Consider the following 20232-nt stretch of genomic DNA (forward strand, 5'->3'; position numbering starts at 1 on the left):
TGGGGCCTCTGCCTGCTGTTGGGGTGTTCTTTGCTGCGATACCTGAAGGTTGAAAAGCAGCTCACACTGAGCCTTGATTAGAAAAACATAGCCGTTTCCTCTGGCTTAACAGAGTCCTGGTGGTTCAGTTTATGGCCCACGCTGTGGATTTCAGAGCAGAGAGAACTAACCCCAGGGCGGGATAATGGAGCAGAACCAGAAAAGAAATGAACATTGTTCATGCTGGGCTGGTGTTGGTTAGACATTTTTAAGATATTCTTTTGAGTATTAAAAATAAAAGCTATTATACATGGTTAACTGTTAAAAAGCACAAGATGAAAAGTTAAGGACTTCAGATCCCATGGCAAAATCCACACTTCTTTTCCCGAGAGATGAGCACTATTAACAGTTTCTTCCAAAAATTACACATATATAGGTATGTATATTTCGGTAATATACATGGCCTTATACTCTATACGTCATTCTGTGTCTAGCTTTTCTTAATAACATACATCAGAGATTTTTCCATATCAGTACACACAGGTCTCATTTTTAATGGCTGTATATTAGTCCATAGTAGTACCTTCTGTTGGCACAAAGTTTTATGGTTGACCAAGCATTTATATATATTGTCTCTCTGGGCCTCAGAGTAGCCACTGGGGAGGTATCCAAAGGCCCAGAGTGACTGCCTGGTTCACCCAGGGTCACATGGAGCCTGGGACTCAAGGACAAGTCAGTCCTCCCGACGCCGTGACAATCCCTCAATAAGCCGAATTCCTTCCATTTAGTGCAGGGACCACAAGCAGAGGTAAGTGCTCTGGAAGCAGTAAAAAATGCCAGTGTGGCACCCCAAGAAGCCAGATAAAGAGGAAAGGTGGGTCTCAGTGAGAAGAGAGAATGCTTGAAGTTTGGGACTGGAATGGGTCCTGGTGATCAGCAGATTCCTCTTTCCTTTTACGGCTGAGGACCTGGGGCCAAGACATCCAGCCCCTTGTTCAGGCCAAGCAGTTAGGTCATTTTCATTCCTGAGGCTAGTTCTGGACAGGAGAGGAAAAGGAAACTCTAGATTTTTCAGGACTCTTGTTCTTATCAGCTAGAATGTGATGTGGACAAGCATGGAGACCGAGAAGCCCAAACGCCCTGGAAAAAGAGGGATCTCCCTCCAAGCACCGGGAAGTGGCCCATCCGAGAGCGTTCTCCCCGCAGGGCAGTGTGACCACCCAGACTTGAGCCGCCTGGGTGCCCAGCGATGCGGATTCTAATGCCGCTCTGCCTCCCACCCCTTCATTTCCTGAGCCTCTAACAGTCACACAGCTCTTCTCCAGGCCGCAGGGCTACTACAGCATGTGTTGAAGAAACTGTCCCCAACCACTAGGACTACAAAACTGCATGAGATTTTCTATGCTCCCTTGGCTTAAATTTGCCATGCAAATATGTCAAATAAATATAAAACAATTCTTCTTATGCATAGGTTTTATTTGCTCAAAGAACCATCCTGTAAAGGTTCATTGGCAATACAATGAATGAAACCCATATCCATTAATTAATTACTTTATTTTATTTTAATTTTTAAAATATATTTTTATTGATTTTTTTTTTTTTTTTTTTTTTTTTAGAGAGAGAGGAAAGGAAAGGGAGAGACAGAGGGAGAGAGGGAGAGAGAGAAACATCTATTGGCTGCGTCCCCCACTGGGCATTAAGTCTGCAACCCAGGCATGTGCCCTCACCAGGAGTCAAACTGGTGCCCTCCCAGTGCATGGGATGATGCCAGCCAACTGAGCCACACCGGCCAGGGCCATTTATTTTTACTTGTTAAGACACATTATTATTCAAGTTGAGAAAGTTCACTAGTAGTTATTTCTAAGTCTGACTGTCCTTGGGTTTATTTCCTCACTTTCGAAGTGGACTTAAAAAAGAATGACTGAGCTCATGTTAAATGCGCCAGCAGACCACTGAATCAGAAGCTCCTGCACCTCCTCTCCTCACTTCTGTCAGGGTGCCGGAGAGGAACTTCGCCGGGGGGTTCATTTTGGAGGGCTCCTGAAGATGGACAAAACCCAAAAGTCTGCAAGGGAACCTTCGGGTGTGGCAGCTTGAGGGGCATTCACATTCCGCATCACACGGGTCCTAGGAAGCGTGTCTTCCCCTCTCCTGTGGCACCGCGTGGCCCAGCAGCCGGAGGTGGGCTGTGTAGTTGTCAGCTGCTCTCGGAGCCCAGGCCCGCATCACAGCTCTGCGCGGGACCTCTGAGCTTTACCCCCTTGCTCTGGTCGCCTGACCATTCATTGTCCTCTTACTCGCTGCTTCAGCTTTGACAAGGACAGTTTGAAGTTGTTCTTATTGCTGTTGGACACCAGTGTTCAGACTTTAAATGACTCCAGGTGGAAAGAAAGCTTGGAAAATCCCCTGCAAAAAATTGAACAGAGCAAAGGGGAGGGCTCTAGAAATGAGCTAATTGCACCAATTGTCACACTGCTCTCCTTTGATGCTTACCTATTGTCCCAGAAGGACAATTTCGGAAAGTCCTTTCTTGGGCTGTGGGACAGCACTTGCTACTTGTTGAGCCCTAAGAGGCATTCTTGAACACGGTTCATTGTCTCAGGTAGTGCAATGAGATGGTGGTCACTGATTGCATTATGTTTCCTTTTATTGGCGCTGTTGGTTTGATCCTGTGCCAGGTGCTTAAAACAATTGTGGTTTTGCAGCTGGCGAGTGAGGCTGGACGGGGGAGGGATCGTGTCATTGCCCTGGCCAAGACTCTTAGCAGACCGGGGTCTGCCAAGGGCAGATGGATAGAGGATCTCCTCTTTACTTCATTTTCATTGAGGAAAAAATATCTCCAAGACAGTTATCCTTCCTAGATCTCCTTTAAATTGTTTTCCTTTAAAAATATACTTTGATGCAAGTAATATTTCTGTTTCACTTAAAAATAAAGGTAAAATGCCAATTGAAGGTGGTGGTGTCACTGATAAGTTACGCTAGAATTGACGAGCTGTGAAGACACAATTTGGGACACATGGTCGTCATGCCGTTTTATTTGTACGCACTATGTACAGATGTGGTTGTGAAATTGTTGAAACCATGGCACACTCAGCGTCCTCACTGGAGTTTCAGGAATGTGTTCAGTGAGACAGCCAAATTCGGTTTCATTTTGTTTGGCTCATTACATTGGCTATAAATCAGAGAATATTCATTTTAATATCTGAGTCAAAATTTATTTCCAAACATATTACACTAATTGTTATTTCACAGAATGTAAATTCCTTATTTATTTCATCAATACCTTGCTTTCTACTACTTTCTCTTTCTCTGTTTTATGCTGGAATGTGCTGAATGGTTTTCCAGGAAGGTTTTGATAATGTTATGCCATGATGTACTGATGAATATATTTCAGGTTGTTCATTTCTCATATCTTTAATCATGGGAGTGTTAGCTTCTGGAAATCATTATATCACTGCTTCTGAAATACCCTGCCAATGATATGATATAGTAATTACATTAAGGAATCCTGTTTTTATTATAGTTCCAAGCATAACAACACTTAGGCGTCTGGTTCCGTAGTTACGGAGTTCTTTCCACTTTGCCAACCCTGCTGTGGTGTTCCCGGAGGAACAACGGCTTGAGGGTGAGACAGACTTGGATTTTAATCGTGGCTCTGCCACCTACTAGCCAAGTAGCCTTGAGCAAGTTAATTAATCTCTTGAAGTCTCAATTTCTGCTTCTATAACGTGGACATTGCAGTAACCTAGCTTATCAGTTAGGATGCCGAGATGAGATAAAGGGCTAAAGTCACCGAGCTTGGTCCTGGTCTGTGGCACCACCTGGCCAGCACTCCTAGCCGGTCCCAGGGCCCAGCCACGCAGAAGGCAATCTGCACATGTGCAAACCTGCGGGGGGGGAGCCTGGATTCCTTCCCGCCCTGCCTCATCTAGATGCTTCCTCTACCTTCCGCTTCATTTTTTAAAAATCATGGTAAAATAGACATAACAAAATTTATTGTTTTAATAACTTTTACATGTACAGTTCAGTGGCGTTAAGTACATTCACATTGTTCGATAACCATCACCACTGTCCATTTCCGTAGCTGTTTCTTATCACCCCTAACAGGATCTGTACTAATTGAACAATAGTTTCCAAATTCCTCTTTCCCACAACTCTTGGTAACTATTCTACGCTCTGTCTCTGCGAATTTGACTACTCCAGGTGTTTCATATAAGTGGAACCATACAGTATTTGTCCTTTTGTGCCTGGCTTATTTTACTTAGGATATCTTCAGGGCTCATCCAAGTTTAACATGTGTCAGAATTTGATTTCTTTTAAAGGCTGAGTAAGATCCCATTTGATGTATGTACCATGTGTTATCATTTATCTTGTTGACTATTGTGAACAGTGCTGTTATGAACATGGGTGTACAAATATCTGTTTGAGTCTCTGCTTTTAATTCTTTTGGGCATATACCCAGACATGGAATTTCTGGATCATATGATCTCCAACTTCATTTGGACATGACTCCCATGCCTCAGAATAGCCTGTTGGGTACTTGCTTGTTGGTGTGCTACTGAAATTCCCAGCACAACATGCTTACAATGGTTCCACACCTCTCCTTCCAACTCCCCCCTCCCCAAAGCAGATCCTCTTTCTGATTAATATTAAGAACAATTTTTAAGACACTCCGGCACAAACCGCCAGAACATTTGACTTCCTCCTGCCCTCTCGCCCTAAGAATTTGGCAAAGGTCTTTCAAGCTGCCTCGCATCTTCTCTCTGCCTCACCTACTTTACTACTCAGAGATGATTAGTATGTATTTTGGTCTGATGTTTTTTGTTTCTTAGTACTTTAAATCCTTCATTTTTAAATGAAAATCACACACTTCCATTTTCATTAAAAATATCTTTTGAACTCGCATTTCTGCAACAGATTCTCTCCCAGTCTTCCTTTCCTTTTTGCTAGTGGGCCCCAACAACATTACTTTTTGGACCATTTCTTCAGCTTTAACAGGCAACTCCCATAGCACTCTTCCCCGGGATCACGGTAAATGAATGTTCATGGCGGGACCAAGATAAAGCATCCCTCATAAGGTTGCAGTAGATGGAGATCATGAAGGAAGCCAGCATGTCTCTCAGTGTGCGAGGGAGAGCAAGGCTTCTGTTCCTCACACAGGCGAGTCCCAGAGAGCTGGATCTTTCACTCATCCCTGTGATCTAAGTGAACATTTATTGCCCACAGAATCCAATATTGGTTTGGATTCTTGGTATTTATCTCACAGGTATAGTAAATAGAAGACAGTGACATTGACTATTAGTTCCTCACTTTTTACTTCCTTACGCATGCACTTCTTAAGAAGCGGGACACTCAGTGGTCACCCAGTTGTAGACAGTCATTGCCTCTGGGAGGCAGATACAGTTCCTGAGTGAAGATCTTGCCCTTCGGGCAGGTTGGGCCCTCCATGTATGAAGGTTGTTAGAATACATAAGAGTTTAACCTCTGCAATGAGGGAGACCATGCTTCAAAACCCATCTCTACCACTTGCTTGCTGTGTGGCTTTGAGCAGGTTTCTAGCTTTTATCATAGTTTTGTACCTGTGAAATGGAGATTAATGCAATTTGTTGCTCATAATCCATGTATATCACACACCTGGCACGCCACGTTCAGTACCCAGAAGGTCAGTTTTCTTAGTAGAGAGAATGTCTGTCGGACTTGCTTAAGCAGTTGCCTCCCGGACAAGAAGTGAGCATGAGTGTGACATGAACAAGCTGAGGGGGAACCTCTGCTGGAAGCTCCCACTCAGGTCGAGGTAGTTACTAGTTTACAGACCAGAGCTTGGAAAATTCATGAGCGGATCCTTAGTATCTTCTCATTGCTTAGGCTCAAAGCTATGTTTCGACATGTTTTCTGGACCTTAACACCTAAAGGTGATTTAGTTCCTGATCAAACTAAAATGTCACCGATTTCCTTTTGACCAAATCTGTGCAGGGTCTTGTGACTTTATGCCGAATTTAAAACTGTAGTTCATACTCTATGTGCATACATATTGATACTTAGAAGTAGAAAGAAATATGGATTTTGACATCTTATATGGCACTTTAAACTATTTGTGTGCAGCCCCTGGATACTTTGAATTCTAATAAACATGAGTTAATTTTACACAAATATTCAATGAACCTTTAATAAAAGACTATAAAAGTAGCCAAGCAGGTATAAAAGAATAGGACTTTGAAAATAAAATATTACCTTGTTGGAAACCTCCAGTGAGACTTTTAGAGAGGTTAGCTAAAATTGGCTTTTATTTGATTTGTGGGTGCTTAAACATTGCAGAGTTAATTTATCTTTAATTTGAGAATTCATTTTCATTTCCCTGCCTTAAAAATCTGAACAGTAAGCTAAATGTTCGTATGTGCTCTAAGAAATGGTGTTTCTTCCTTAATGGTGCAAAATCTCATACTAGTTTTCATACTTGGCTTTTGGTCTAATCTCATAAAATTCTCCTTCATTTTAATGACCCCCCCCCGCCCCGACTACTGTGTCTGTCTTTATTGAGCTCATTTGTTAAAAGAATCACAGAATAAGAGTTGATGTCATATATGCCGAGTGTTTTTGGTCAGGAAGTAAATCCGTGTGTGTGTCCGCCTGTGTGTCGCAAGCCAGCGGAGCTCTTTGAAATGCGTCGATTAGAGATAGAAATGGTTGCAAAGCACAGTTCAAGTGCAACTTCTGATTCCACAATTTAAAAGTATTAAAAAAAAAATGACACTCTACACTTACATCGCAGAATGGCATTATTGAGGTAAATTGATGTTCAGATTTATGTAATACAATTGAGTCAAATATTTGGGGATCCCTATCTCTAACCATGAAGCCACGAGTAGCACACTTTGTACTTTGTCATCAGTCACCAAACAGTCCATAAAGTCTAATGTACAGGAAACCCTTCAGTCAAGATGCGCCTCTTCCCCTACTAAAACTTTGATGTTGTTAATAACTCATTTATAAGAATCTTAATTTTCTCTGGGAAATAATAAAACGGAGCCATTATATTCTCAGCTAAACCTATCCTTTGGTGAGAGAGGCGAGCATAGAGATGAATGAAGAGTTATTAATCACCTCGTGGGGATGAACTTTAGAAAAGTCAAAGCAGAATTTCGATAAAAGTTAAAATTCTAGGAAAGTAAATCATCATTAGTGAAATGAGCCATATTAAAATACATAACCGAAATGTTAGAGGGAAAAAACATTTTAATTCAGGTAAGCATCTCTATAAAAAAACAAGCTGTGAAATGATTAGAATATGTGTTTTTATTTGGGGACAATCATAAAATACACTTATATTAGAAAACCAGCAAGGCATCAAAATAGTGGAGATGATTCGTGGGTAATACAAGACGTTATTACTTACTTCTTGGCTCCTTGCATCTGTGAAGAGCTGCTCCTTTATGCTCATGTCTGGCTCCATCCAATATTGAAGAGCAGACTCGCCTCTCTCTCTTCCTTCCTCTCTCTCTTTTTCTCTCTCTATCTCTGGCCTGGTTTCATGGTCCTTACACTACCCTTAGGACCAAGTCTCGCTCTTGAGGACCTGAGTTTTGGGGTCCTGGGGTGTAACGGCCACTGCTTTGTTCAGGGTAATCATCTTCTCAATCATCACTTCCTCTGTGGAACTCCAGTCTGACCCCTCAAGAGGTCTGTGCTCCACAGATGGGGCCGGGGGTGAGGGGTGAGGGGTGAGAGATGAGGGCACCCCAGAGCTTTAGCGACTCCATTTTGTTCAGATAACAAATAATTGTTGAGCTTTACTATGAGCTCGAGAACGAAAGGGGCACAGGATAAATGGTGATAAATAAGAGCGATATAGTCTAGCCCTTGTCAAGCATAAAGTGACCTGGGCTTGAGACAAGCAGTTGAGTCTGTTGTAGTAAGCGCCGTGACAGGACAAATGCTAGGCATTGTTGGAGGGACAGAAAAGATTTCCTAGAGGAACCAGCATCTGGACTGACACACGTGGAGGATGACTAGGAGTCAGTTGGGCCAAGAGTAGGGAAATCACATTCCTACAAGAAAGAAGGCCGTGTGCGAAGTCCTGGAGGTGAGCAGCATGGTGCGTTTGGACAGAAAGACAGGGCCAGAACTTGGGTGGGACTTAGAGTGGCGAGAGATGAGGCTAGGAAAAGCCATAAGGGCTGATCTTAGGGCACTTAGATTTTATCCGTAGGGCTCTGATGACCATCAGAATATATTTTTTAAAATATACCTTTATTGATTTCAGAGAGAGGAGGGGAGAGAAAGAGAGAGAGAGAGAGAGAAAGAGAGAGAGAAACATCAATGATGAGAGTCATTGATCAGCTGCCTCCTACACGCCCCCCACTGGGGATCGAGCCACAACCCGGGCATGTGCCCTGACCAGGAATCGAACCCGGATCTCCTGGATCCTAGGTCGACGCTCAACCGCTGAGCCATGCCGGCCGGGCGACCATCAGAATATTAAAGCAAGATAGTGGCGTGATGGTGTGTGGTTTTAGAAAATCTCTGGCAACATGGGGGGAATGATTGGCAGGAGAAGGCTGGAGGCAGGGCACGGCCTAGTGGACTGTCGAAATAAGCTGGGGGGAAGATGGTATGGGGTAAGGTAGTGAGGACGGACCCAGAGAAAATTGATTTTGCCTTGGAAAAGACTTATTTCACTTAGTATAATACCCTCCAGGTTCATCCATGTTGTAGATGACAGCATTTCTTTCTTTTTTTAAGGCTGATTAAATTCCATCTTCTTTATCCATTCACCCACTGATGGTTACTTAGGTTGTTCTCATACCTTGGCTGTTATGAATAAAGCTGCAGTGAACATGGGGGCGGAGACATCGCTTCAATATCCTGATTCCATGTCCTTTGGATAAATACTCAGAAGTGGGATTGCTGAGTCATAAGGTAGCTCTGTTTGTGATTTCCTGAGGGCCCTCCGCACTGTCTTCCAGAGGGGCCGCCTCCGTTAGCATCCCCACCCCCGGGCACAAAGCTCCTTTCTCTCCGCACACTCACCTGCCTGTTTTAACGTCTGTTTTCGTATTTCTTTTGAATCTCTGAATATTGGCTCGTTGCTTATTTTTGCAACTAACAAATGCAGACTTTCTCTGGGGTGGTAATAATGCAAAAACAGCATTGTTCAAAGAGGAGAAATGAGAAGAAAAGGAGGGACAGAAGTCAAGAGGAAGCATCTCAGAGAAGCTTGGGGAAAAGCTGTGCCCCAGGGCCTGGGCACTACCTGCCGGTCCTGCTCGAAGAGGCCCTCTCTCCCCACCCTTCGAGTTTCCTGCGTATGTTTCACTCACTTCCTTTGCTCTCTCCCTCCTATTATTCAAGCCCTACATTGGCCCAAAGGCCTTGTAGATTTAGTTTTTGGTGGGAAAGAAAATTGTGATTATTTCTCTGAAACTTCGCCTGACCCTCACGTCTTGGCTTCCACTTTCTATGCTTCATCGAGGCCTGTGCACGAGGAACCTTTGGGCCATTCTGGTCACAGGCACCCAGAAGTCTTCATTCCCTTCAGTAAAAATGCCATGTGTTTCATAGCATTGCTGTCAGTGTTTGCTTTTTTAAAATTAACTCCACTTCAATTGAAGGGTTTTCTCATGCACTGTTTTCACAAGACCAAATAATAAAATTTAAATAGACATTTCTTCTTGAAGACACTTAAGTCAGTTGCTTTAACAACTAATAACATACCTTCACCAAGTTATACTCATTAGGAAATAAAGATATTTGTTGTTTTCCTTCTTCTGATATAAGTTGAAGACTTACAAATAGTTGTTAATGGTGTTTGGTTAAGAAGAATTTGTTTTCATTGTATGGGTCAAATATGTACCTATCAATTTTTTCTTGTTGCCAATTTATAAATTCTAAATTTTAATGTGGTTCAGGCAGGAGAAAACAATTTTGTTGCAAAAGGTTTGTATTAGGAACATTAGTCTGTTGTTCACCTCGTTAAGGGATGGATTCATTTGCACAAATCTGGAGAATTTTATGCGTTAAACATGTTAGTTCAGGAATTTCATGCGGTTCTATAAAGATACACATCTACAAGGGATGGCCAATCCAAACACCATTTAGTCAGCTGGCCTCTGACCCAGTTCAGCTCTCCCATCTCGTGGCTTGCAAAACAGCTGGCCTTTGGGAGAAAGAGTGAATCAAAGTAATTTTTGGTTCAAATAGTTATTGACTATTTTCTCCTGAAGCTTAATATAAATTCATTTTCTTAGAGTTAAAATAAATCAACATGTATATAACACCATAGGAGACCAGACACTAAAAGTTTCTTTGAGGTATCAGAAGAAGACACTTTCTTCTTAGAGTTTACATCTGCCCAGATAAACTTGTTTCTGGTTCTATTATTTCTCAATTTGTCCCTATTAATTTGGACAGTCATGAAAACACTATGCCTGGATATTTGAGGCGGTGTGTGGTCTCTTACTAAAGTTACAAGTTTGTAACCCTGCTGACTGACTGGCTGATTCCTGTTACACATTTGAAAAATGCAGATGTTAATTTGATTTGACTTCTGTTTGTACAATGGCTTTTATCACGTATATCTAAAGATGGAGAACCAAGTTTTATGGGGCCAACACTTCTTATAAAGCCCCCACTCCCCTCTGCTCTAACTGGGATTGACCCTTACACCGAGCTGAACATAGAGTCCTGGGGTCCAAGCGTTTGCTGCATGTTGCATCTTGCCCTCGGTCAATGGGAAATAGAGACTCAGGTAGAGACTCTGATAGAGGGTGGGGGTGGGATGTGTACTCCTCCCATTTATGTTTTCAAATGGGAAACACATTTAAAAATAGTAACCTATCATCTCAGTCTAAATTCAGGACATTTTCCCAAGAGGTGTAAGAATGTAGACTTAGGTAAATGGGCTGAGCTAACAAACACCCTCCAGACAGCTTCACTGTAGATAGTGACTGGCCGTTTCCTGAAAAAAATATTAATTCTGCCTTCTTGCTTTTAATAGGACATAATGACTACATGTGTCCAGCCACCAACCAGTGCACAATCGATAAAAACAGGAGGAAGAGCTGTCAGGCCTGCCGACTGCGCAAGTGCTACGAAGTGGGAATGATGAAAGGCGGTAGGTCCCGGCGGCACGTGGCCGCCACCCCGGGCTGGCTCTTTCTACCCCAGTAACTGTCGGGGGTCTAGTGTTTTCTCTTCTAATGAAGCTTTTTCCTATTCTTATTTTTCTGTGCAACAAAAGTATTTTTATAACATTTTATTTTAAAAAATAGGAAGTGGCTGAACTGGAAATTCTCACATTCCATTTTGTGTTTTATAGTTTACATGTAAATAATATTTGAAATCAAAGGTGTATGGGAGGTGGTGGTGGAAGGAAACAAAGACTGCTTAGTGAGTTATTCTAGAAATACCCTTCAGTTACTGTTTATACTGCTAATGCTAGAGAATGGGGTCTGAGAATAAACTTCCCCTAAATTGAGACTTGTACATATGAAAGCTAAATAACTCATTTATAATCTAAAAAATCTCTTAGGGGATTTGAACTTCAATCTAAAGGCAGCTTTTTCCTTTAGAAGCTGAATCATTCAGCAACTCCCATAATCTCAGCATCTAGCATGGTGTCGGGTGCTGTGAAATGAGCACTGAGCACTGAGCACTGAGCAATCACAAGCCCTCAGGATCTGAGCCCCTGTACTGGGGTCTTTGTGGCTGTGAGTGTTGTGTACATGCGGTTTTCTGTCCCCTCGTGTATCCAACCTTCCAGTTTTCTTGTACGGGAATTCAGGGTCTGGTTCTGGGGGTAGGTGCTTCATAAATGTGGTTGCCTGTAGTCTTGAAGAACGCTGCTTGTAGTCTTGGGTAGCCTTCAAAATACAGGGAAAGAACACATAGGAAGTGTGTAATTAAAACAAGGTCATGGGTGCATTTAGTGGTTCGAGATGAGACCAAGGATTGGGGGGGACGGATGATGGGCTGCCTGCTGATCACAATAGGGAAAAGCTTTCCGAAGGAGACAAGGCTTGGGATGAGTTAAGAAGAACAAAGTTGCGATGAAAAAGAGTAGTGATTACGCAGATAGAGGGCAGCTAACCTCCAGCTCATCAATACTTGGACAAAGGGGGAAGCGAGCGAAACCAAGACGAGATCAGGAGGAAGGCGCGTCTGGCTGTTGCGAAACTTATGGTCCAAGATTCTTGGGTCCCATGGTCAGAAATAAGCCCTGCCATGTTGAGATTGTGATACAGCATTTGGAATAAGTCCTCCTGATGAACAGGTGAAATGCTGAATCCACGTATTATGTGAGGTGTGACTATATGTCTTGAATGACTGAGAAAGCAGCTTGAATTTAAAGGGTAATTAATTCCAAAAATTTAACAGCCACATTCAGAAAGTGATACTTTGAGTCATAAGTGGATTAAGTATTTAAGGAATTCGCCTTTCTTTGTATGGTTGGAGAATTAGTCAGGGTTAATTAAACTCACAAGAAGCTTTTTAAGGTAACTTGATAAGTGACAGGAGCATAACAGCTACATGTAAAAAGTTCAATTTGAAACAATGGGGTCCAAGTTGAATATTCTTTGGTGATTGTAGGTAGATTAAACCCAGTCTGGTACATTCTCTCTGAAAGCTGGAATAATAATTTGTGAATATGTCCAAAACATTTTTTTTTTCTTTTAGGGTACCCACACATTGACCCCACCTCATAAAAACAATTCTGTTTTTCCTAATTAATATCCAGATACGGTCTGGCTGCATACATATAAATTATGCACACTCATTTTTAACCTAACAAAAATTTTGATATGCAAAGACATAATAAAAGTCTTCCCACTGTTTTCAAATAGGACTCTAGATAATTTAAGTGCACACAGCCAGTCTGTGTGCCCACGCATATAATTGTACATGCATATTTATTACTGCAAAATATATATCTGTATTAGTTTGCTGCTGTTTTAGTTTGCTTGGTCTGTCATAACAAAGTCTATAACCTGGACAGCTTAAACAACAGCAATTAATTTTCTCACAGCTCTGGAAGCTAACATCCAAGATTAAGGTGCCGGAAAATTCAGTTTCTGGTAAGACCTTTCTTCCAAGGCTTTAGATGGCTGCCTCCTCGCTGTGTCCTTTAATGACCTCACCCATCCTGGTGTCTTTTCTCTTCTTATAAGGACACCCGTTATATTAGGTTAGGGCCTCACCCTTATGACCTCAATTAATCTTTATTACTTCTTTAAAGACACTATGTGAAAATATAGTCACATTCTAAAGTACGGGGATTGGGGCTTCAACATGAATTTGGGGAGCAGAGGACACAATTCGGTACATATCAATATTCCATAAAGATTCCTCAGTGGTTGTCCGTATCTGGCTGCATTTAAGGAAAACGTGTCATCCTGGCTGTTTATGTATGGGTATAAGTTTTATGCCAAGCTTTAAAGTTGTAAAACTATAAGCTGTCAGCACATCTCATTTTAATTATATGTATAAAGTATTTGCCATAGGCAATATAATTTGTTACACTCTCTACAACATGGGATACCACACATAACCTCATGACACCTTGTGTAAAGACTCCCTAAATCCCACTGAATAAAGACTTATTTAGGGAAGTGCAACTAACCATAAAGCTTCAAGTTATTTGGAAAGAACAGCTGGGAATGAATAAATCTTTACACGATTTTCCTGCTGGTTTAATGAGAATCCAGTTTCTTCACCAGGCTAGATACCAATTAGAATACTGAATCTCTATCCATGAAATCAAATGCTTATTTTCAGGTAAAAGGAAGAACCACATACCTACCCCTGATTTAATGGCAAGGCAGACTAAGTTTATTGAAGTGCCCTGAAGGTTCCTTAGGGTGCCTGATTTACTTACCCGAAGACATTATTTCACTCTGCTATGATGCCTACTGCACTCTGATAATCTCAACATCATTATTAGATTTGGTTCTGAGCCAAGGCAGTTCAGGAGCATACAGGAGTTAAGATGAGCTTTAGGGGATGTGTTTTCTCAGCTTAGTGCGTAAGCTGGTCTCTCTGCCTTGGTTGCCTTATTCTCTCATGGGTCTGTCCCTCACCTTCAGCCTTGGATGGCAGATTGAATGTCTCCTCTTCAGGGAGGCCTTCCCTGGTGCCTCACACTGGATCAGCTCCGTGTGTTCTACCTTTTGTAGCAAACAGCTCTTCTCATGAGCTCTCGTCATTATTATTATTAGTTGATCAGTGTCTGTCTGTCATCTCCATCATGACAGGGGCTCTCTCTGTTCCGCCTATTGATCTAGCACTAAGCAAGTCACAAAGTAAGTCTTCAAAAACTTTTTTGCATGAATTAATAAATAAACTCAATTTACCTAAGCAGTTATTTGTTCATGGTTTCTTATGTGTAAGCTATTTTGGAGAGAGCAAGCATGAATGAGACCCTAGTCCCTTCTGTCAATGTCCTCACAGGACAAAGAGGACAGTTGGCATATGAAATGGCAAATACAGATCCAGAAGACAAGTTGACACTGCACTGAAAGATGAGGTTGTGAACAGTAGGCCAGTGGTCATGGAAGTTCAGAGCTTTAGACAAACCCTCCTGGGATTAGTCCAACCCAGGATCTTCCTCAGACTCTCTAACTTCCAACATGTAGATTGCTTATGCAGGAATTTGGCATTCGGTTTGGTTTGGTGGGAAGGGGAAGACTTCAGGCTTGGAATTTCTAGACTAAATACCGGTTTGCCTTGCAGTCCTGCTACGGCCACTTTCATGAGCTTCGCTATCCTCAGATGTAAAATAAATGACGGCAGGCAGCCCAGTTCTTCTTCCTCGTAAGAACCAGGCTACCTTCAGATGTCTCAATGTAGATTGAGCAACTTTCTTACAAATTTGGCAGAGTAGACGACATCAGCTCAATTCAACGATTGAAGCCCTACTGACACTCCAAGAAAACTGCTTTTGTCAGGGTTACCAACAACCCCCTGGTAGCTAAACCCAGCAGCAGTCACTTCTCGGTCTTCATCCTGACCGATTGGAAGCATTTGACTCAGGGGATAATTCTCTCCTTGTTAATGTTCATTCTTTATTTGGTTTCCAGGACAATACACTCTGAGTTTTCCTCCTGTCCCACAAGCCACTCTTTCTAGGTTTTCCTTATGTGTTTCTCATCTTCTGTCCTGGCCTCTTAATGGTAAAGTGGCCCCAGGCTTAGTCCAGGGGCCTCTGCTGTTCTCTCTCTGTACCCACTCCTTGGTAATACTCTGTTGCCATGGCTTAAAATACCATTTATGTACTGACAACTCTCAGTTTCACTTATACCTCTAGCCCAAACCCTCTGTCAAGTCCTTGGCTTCTAGGTACAACTGCTCATGTGTTTTCTTCACTTGAGTGTGTCATAAACATCTCAAACTCAATTTGTTCAAACCTGGATCCTTTATCTTTCCCCTCAAATAGGCTTTATCTGTAACCTTTCTCATCTTTGCTAATACCTTCATCTTTTGAATTGCATGAGCCCCAAGTTTGAGTGATCCTTGCTCATTCCTTTCTCCCATACCTCACATCCAGGAAATCACAGTGGCTCTACCTTCAAATATTTTCAGAATCTGACCACTTATCTCCACCTTTACTGCTGCCCTCCAGTGTGAATCACCACCATCTTTCTCCCCGTTTATTGCTGAAGCCCTACCCGATTTTTTTTCTTGCTTACCTACCATCTGCTCTCCCTACAGATACGTTAAAAATGGAAATCCAACCATACGCTGTCTGTTCTCAAAGCCTTGCGTGGCGTCTCATTTCACTCAGCCCATGTCATCACAGTGGCCATAAGGCCCCATGGCCCCTGCCTCCCTCCCACTTTCCCTTGTTTCCCTCCTTTCCCATTACTCGCTCGCTCATTCCATCCTAACCACCTGGGCATCTGACCCTCAGGCCCACTCCTGTCCTGGAGTCTTGACTCCAGCTCTTTCCTCTTTCTGGAATGCCATTCCCCCATGTCTGTGTGCCTCTCTTCTTTACCTCCCTCCAGTTACTTGATCCAACACCAATTACCGATGAGGCTTGCCCTGTCAATTCCTTTTAATAGTGCAGTTGGCTTCATCCACATACCCACAGTGCTCGCCATCTCCCGTGTTCCCATCCTACTCGACTTCTTTGTTTTTCTATCAGCTTTCCACCTTCTGATACATCCTGTCGTTAAGTTTTAGATTATGTTTATAGTTTGCTGTCTGTAAGCTCCAGATGGGAGTTTACAAACAAATAAAACGTGCTCGAGTATTCTGCTCAGGGAGGTGCTGCAAGCACTTAGCTCCGTGCCTGCGTGTCCCGGGCAGCCTGCGACACCACGGACAGAGCAGATGCCCAAGAGCAGACGCGCTGAGCTAGAACAGGTTGAGAGTCAGGGGTCCTGGCTTTCAAATTAAGGGAAAATATCTGCTTGGGAGTTCAAACCTGTATAGCTTTCACTGCACAACAGAGCCTCACCTCCAAATCTATTCTCATGTCAGGGAGATCAGCTAGGGGCTGCTGAGATGGGCTGGGCCTGCTCGGGTGCCTGGGGTCAGGTGGCCTTTTGGGCCAGAGCAGCTGGGGTGGCTCAGTTTTGCTTCCCATGACACTCATCCACCAATAGGCCAGTCCAGGGATGTTCCCTCGATGGTGGCAGGGGCACAGAGAAAGCAAACCCCGAATCCCAAGCCCGCTTCAGGCCCTTGCTCACATTATCTGATGCTATGCAGGGGCCTGCATAGGTCAAGTGGCCCAGCCCTTAGTCTGCATAGGAGGGGGCTTCGGTTATATGGCAAAGGCTGCAAAATTGGGGCTATTTTTGTAATCTTTCACAACCAGAAATACTCGCTTTTTGATTTTGGACTAGAAAATAATAAACAGGGTGCCATAGACTCTTAAATCCAGACAGGACCTATGGGTTCATTTTCTCCTGTTCTCTTATCAGGGCAAGAATGCCCTATGTAGCGTTCCAACAGCTCGTGTCGGAGTGCTGAGTACAGACGTGTGCTTTATTTTCAGGCCTCTCTCATCTATGTGATGAGTGGACTCAATAAGGCAGAAAGCCCAGGAGTAGAAGTGAGCCAGTACTTCTGGAAGAGTGCGGGCTGGGTCCAGAGAGGCTGGGTTTCGGGCCGAGGGTGCGAGTTTGCCTGTGTGTTACCATGGCTCCTGAGAGCAGGTTACTGCGCCATGAGACGCAAGGCTGCGCAGAACGAACCAACGGACTTGATACTCGTGCTTTTATTTTTATTTGTTATAGTTAGAATACTGACTTACCCTTTTTATGCTGAAGTGTGCTGAAGGGGCGATCTTCATTTGCCTTTCCCAGGATGACCATGTCTTGGGTTGAATGACGGAAGAAATGCTGACGGTTTTTTAAGGCGAGGCAAAAATCTCAGAAGGGTCTCTCTTGTTCCTGTAGTCTGCTTTTATAAAAGTAAATTGTTCTTGAAATGATGTAAGGACCATTTCTGTGGAGAGAACTTAAGAAATGCAGAACTTGGGGGCAGTAATTGTCTGAATTGTCTGAATTGCGTGAATTGCGGCTTTTGAATTCTGTAATCCTGAGACTTCATGAATTCTCATGTATTTAATTTTTGTCTCAGCGATTGTGATCAGGATAACAAACGGTGTCTAGAGCTGAAAAGAATGAAAGGTCAGCCTGTCCACTTCTTTGTTTCTCAGCTCATTGTTCTTGTCCAAGTTGCACAGCTGGTTAACTGCTCAGACAGGAAGCCGAGACTCCTAACCCTTGGTTCAGTGCTGTTTTCATTGCATTGTCTCACCTAAGAGATTTAGATCATCATGAAAGATAGCAACATGCACAGGTGAGATATTAGTGTCACACAGACCACAGTCATGGCTTAGGAACCATTATTGTGGACACAAAATGCGACTCTTCAACAAAAACATGAATGAACGCATTTGGCTTAGTAGCTCAGCAGAAGTCCCCAAATAATAATATATAAATAATAAATAATATGAAAAGGGTGATGGATGAAAGAATTACATAATATTTAATTATTTAATATTACTTACTATTTAATATGATTTTAAAAGAACATTTTCTCCTCCAGGCCAAAGGTTTTCACTATCTTTAGATAATAATTCCAGCATTTGTTGTAAAGCCCCTTTTCTTTTTTAAATGTTTAGGCTATTCTGGTATTAAAAAAGGTAACTTCGTCAAGTGGAAGGAAGCCTGGCTAACAGTGGAGTGTATGAGCCTGGCTCTCCCAAGGACTCTTGGGCAGATCACTTAATATTTGTGAGCACTGTTTTCACTTCTGAAAAATATGGGCTTAGGACTCAGTGGTCTCAAAAGCATCTTTCAAATCTTAAATTTTATGTTTTATGATCTAAGTTTAGATTAATTGTGGAAAGATCAGAATCTAAAATCAAAGGTGGTATATCTAAGTTTCTGGATATAACACACAACCTCAGCAGCTATCATATTAATGTTTCCAGCTAAATTTGTAGAGCAGCTAGCAACTGGAAAAGCCTATTGGAATGGATAAAACTATAAATCTATTCTCTTCATTAATTGGCATGAAAAATGAACTTCTTCTGAGTGGGGAGTGTCATAAAAATGAGCTTGATGTTAATAGTGATATGAGCAGATGCCTATAATATTGTTATAAATTATTTAGCCATATAAAAGAAAGAATTCAAAAGAAGTTTGTTGAGATCAGACTTCGAGAAGATAACTACGCTCTTTTCTGTTGTTAGAAATGTATAGTCATGACTAAGACTTAAGTCCCAAGAGCTGGTGTAGCTTGCTAGTTTCTGCATGTGGCACAGAGAAAGAAGGAAGCTGAAAAGATAGTGTGTATTTTGAGAAGTTCCTGATTAAATATCACATAAGCCAGTCTGGTGATGTTGGCTTGAAAACTTATCCAGTAGGTGTAAACCAACACACTTGTGGTCAGACTTTTGGAAATCACAGAAACATATGCCAACTCTAAGGGAAATCCTAAGGTAAAACATGGAGTTATATAGAGAAAAATGTTCTGATCATACCCAGAGGCAACATGTGGTTTAGTTTAAGCTTGACTGAACAAATAAAAATTCATGAGAAACATACAAAATTATATGTAGGTGTTTATATCTTTAAAGGCTTGTGTTGAAAGACTAGTTGTTACTACATTTATTTTGTTTTAAAATTTTAGCAGTGTTATTTAGAAAATTTTACATAAAAAATGCCAGGTGAAGTCCAAACTTCATCTCATCATTTACAAATTACCTTTACTGAGCATTTACTATGTGAAGGTGTTAGGGAGACAGGGTAAAATGTGGTCGCCGACTAACCACAAAGTCTGGCAACCTAAAGGTAGGAAAGAGGCCATTCACATAGAAGGGTGACCAAATCCCTTTATTACCTTGGGACCTAGGATTAGAGCCGGCCTAATAATTCCAGCTGCCTCAGCTCACCCACCCGTTTTAACCTTGCTGATATCTGTGCTCCCGGGGACTAAACAAGCTCAAGTTTGCTGGCTGGCCCTTTGTACTCCTGGTTTCAACTTCTGGCTAGTGTTCTTGAGATTATGTCCTGTTGACAAGTTAAGCCCTGTCCATCCTAGATTTATTTCCCTTTCTTTATGGGTCCCCATCTCATAGGATACATACCTATGTGAGAACACCAACTGACTCATCAGGCTATTCTGAGAACCAAAGGCATGAGCTATATTTTGATCATTACAAATTGGCACCCAGTGTTAGGTAGTATTCTTCATATACGGTGCAGCCTTGGGTTAAAGTCTCTAGCTTTAGGAATCAGGCCATCTGGGTTCAGATTTTAGCTCTGTCTAGAGATGTGTGGCCTTGCACAACATGCTTAACCTCTCCGAATGCCTGTTTTTAATTTATCAAATGAGGGTAATAATAATACCTACCTAATAAGGCTGTGTAAGAATTAATGTATAGCTTTCAGTATTGTATTTAGCTTGTGGCAAATCCTCCATGAAAATTGGTTATAACAAGTAATAAAGAGGAGGTTTATTGGGGTGATCACTTTGTAAGTTATAAAACGTCCAATCACTATGTTGTACGCCTTCTGAGTCACTTATTTTTTTCAGGGTCTTTTTCCTACTTTCCTAAGAAGCCTTTGCTGTAGCAGGCAGGTCTACTCACTGCCTAGAGAACACACCTTGTCACTTTATGCCATCTTCAACCCGACGTTAGTCATTCATACTTTACTAGCAATACATTTTTCTGTTTACTAAAAGCCCATTTCCTTAACTCATTTAAGACTCCCTAGAAACCATCAGTTTTCCCTTTGA

At 42.2% G+C, this 20232-nt stretch overlaps 1 protein-coding gene across 3 annotated transcripts in view; it reads left to right on the forward strand.

The window, feature by feature from the left end:
- The window catches only part of ESR1 (estrogen receptor 1), a 191183-nt gene that overhangs the window by 46636 nt on the left and 124315 nt on the right, over window positions 1–20232 (forward strand). For 2 of the 3 annotated variants that reach the window (XM_087817203.1, XM_087817204.1), the window contains exon 3: window positions 10973–11089. In XM_087817203.1, coding sequence (XP_087673329.1) covers window positions 10973–11089 — 117 coding nt within the window. The remainder of the gene's footprint in view (window positions 1–10972; window positions 11090–20232) is intronic. The other variant, XM_087817205.1, reaches the window with a different exon arrangement.

The sequence above is a fragment of the Miniopterus natalensis genome, chromosome 5 (assembly GCF_054644295.1).
Source record: "Miniopterus natalensis isolate mMinNat1 chromosome 5, mMinNat1.hap1, whole genome shotgun sequence".
NCBI classification, from domain to species: domain Eukaryota; kingdom Metazoa; phylum Chordata; class Mammalia; order Chiroptera; family Miniopteridae; genus Miniopterus; species Miniopterus natalensis.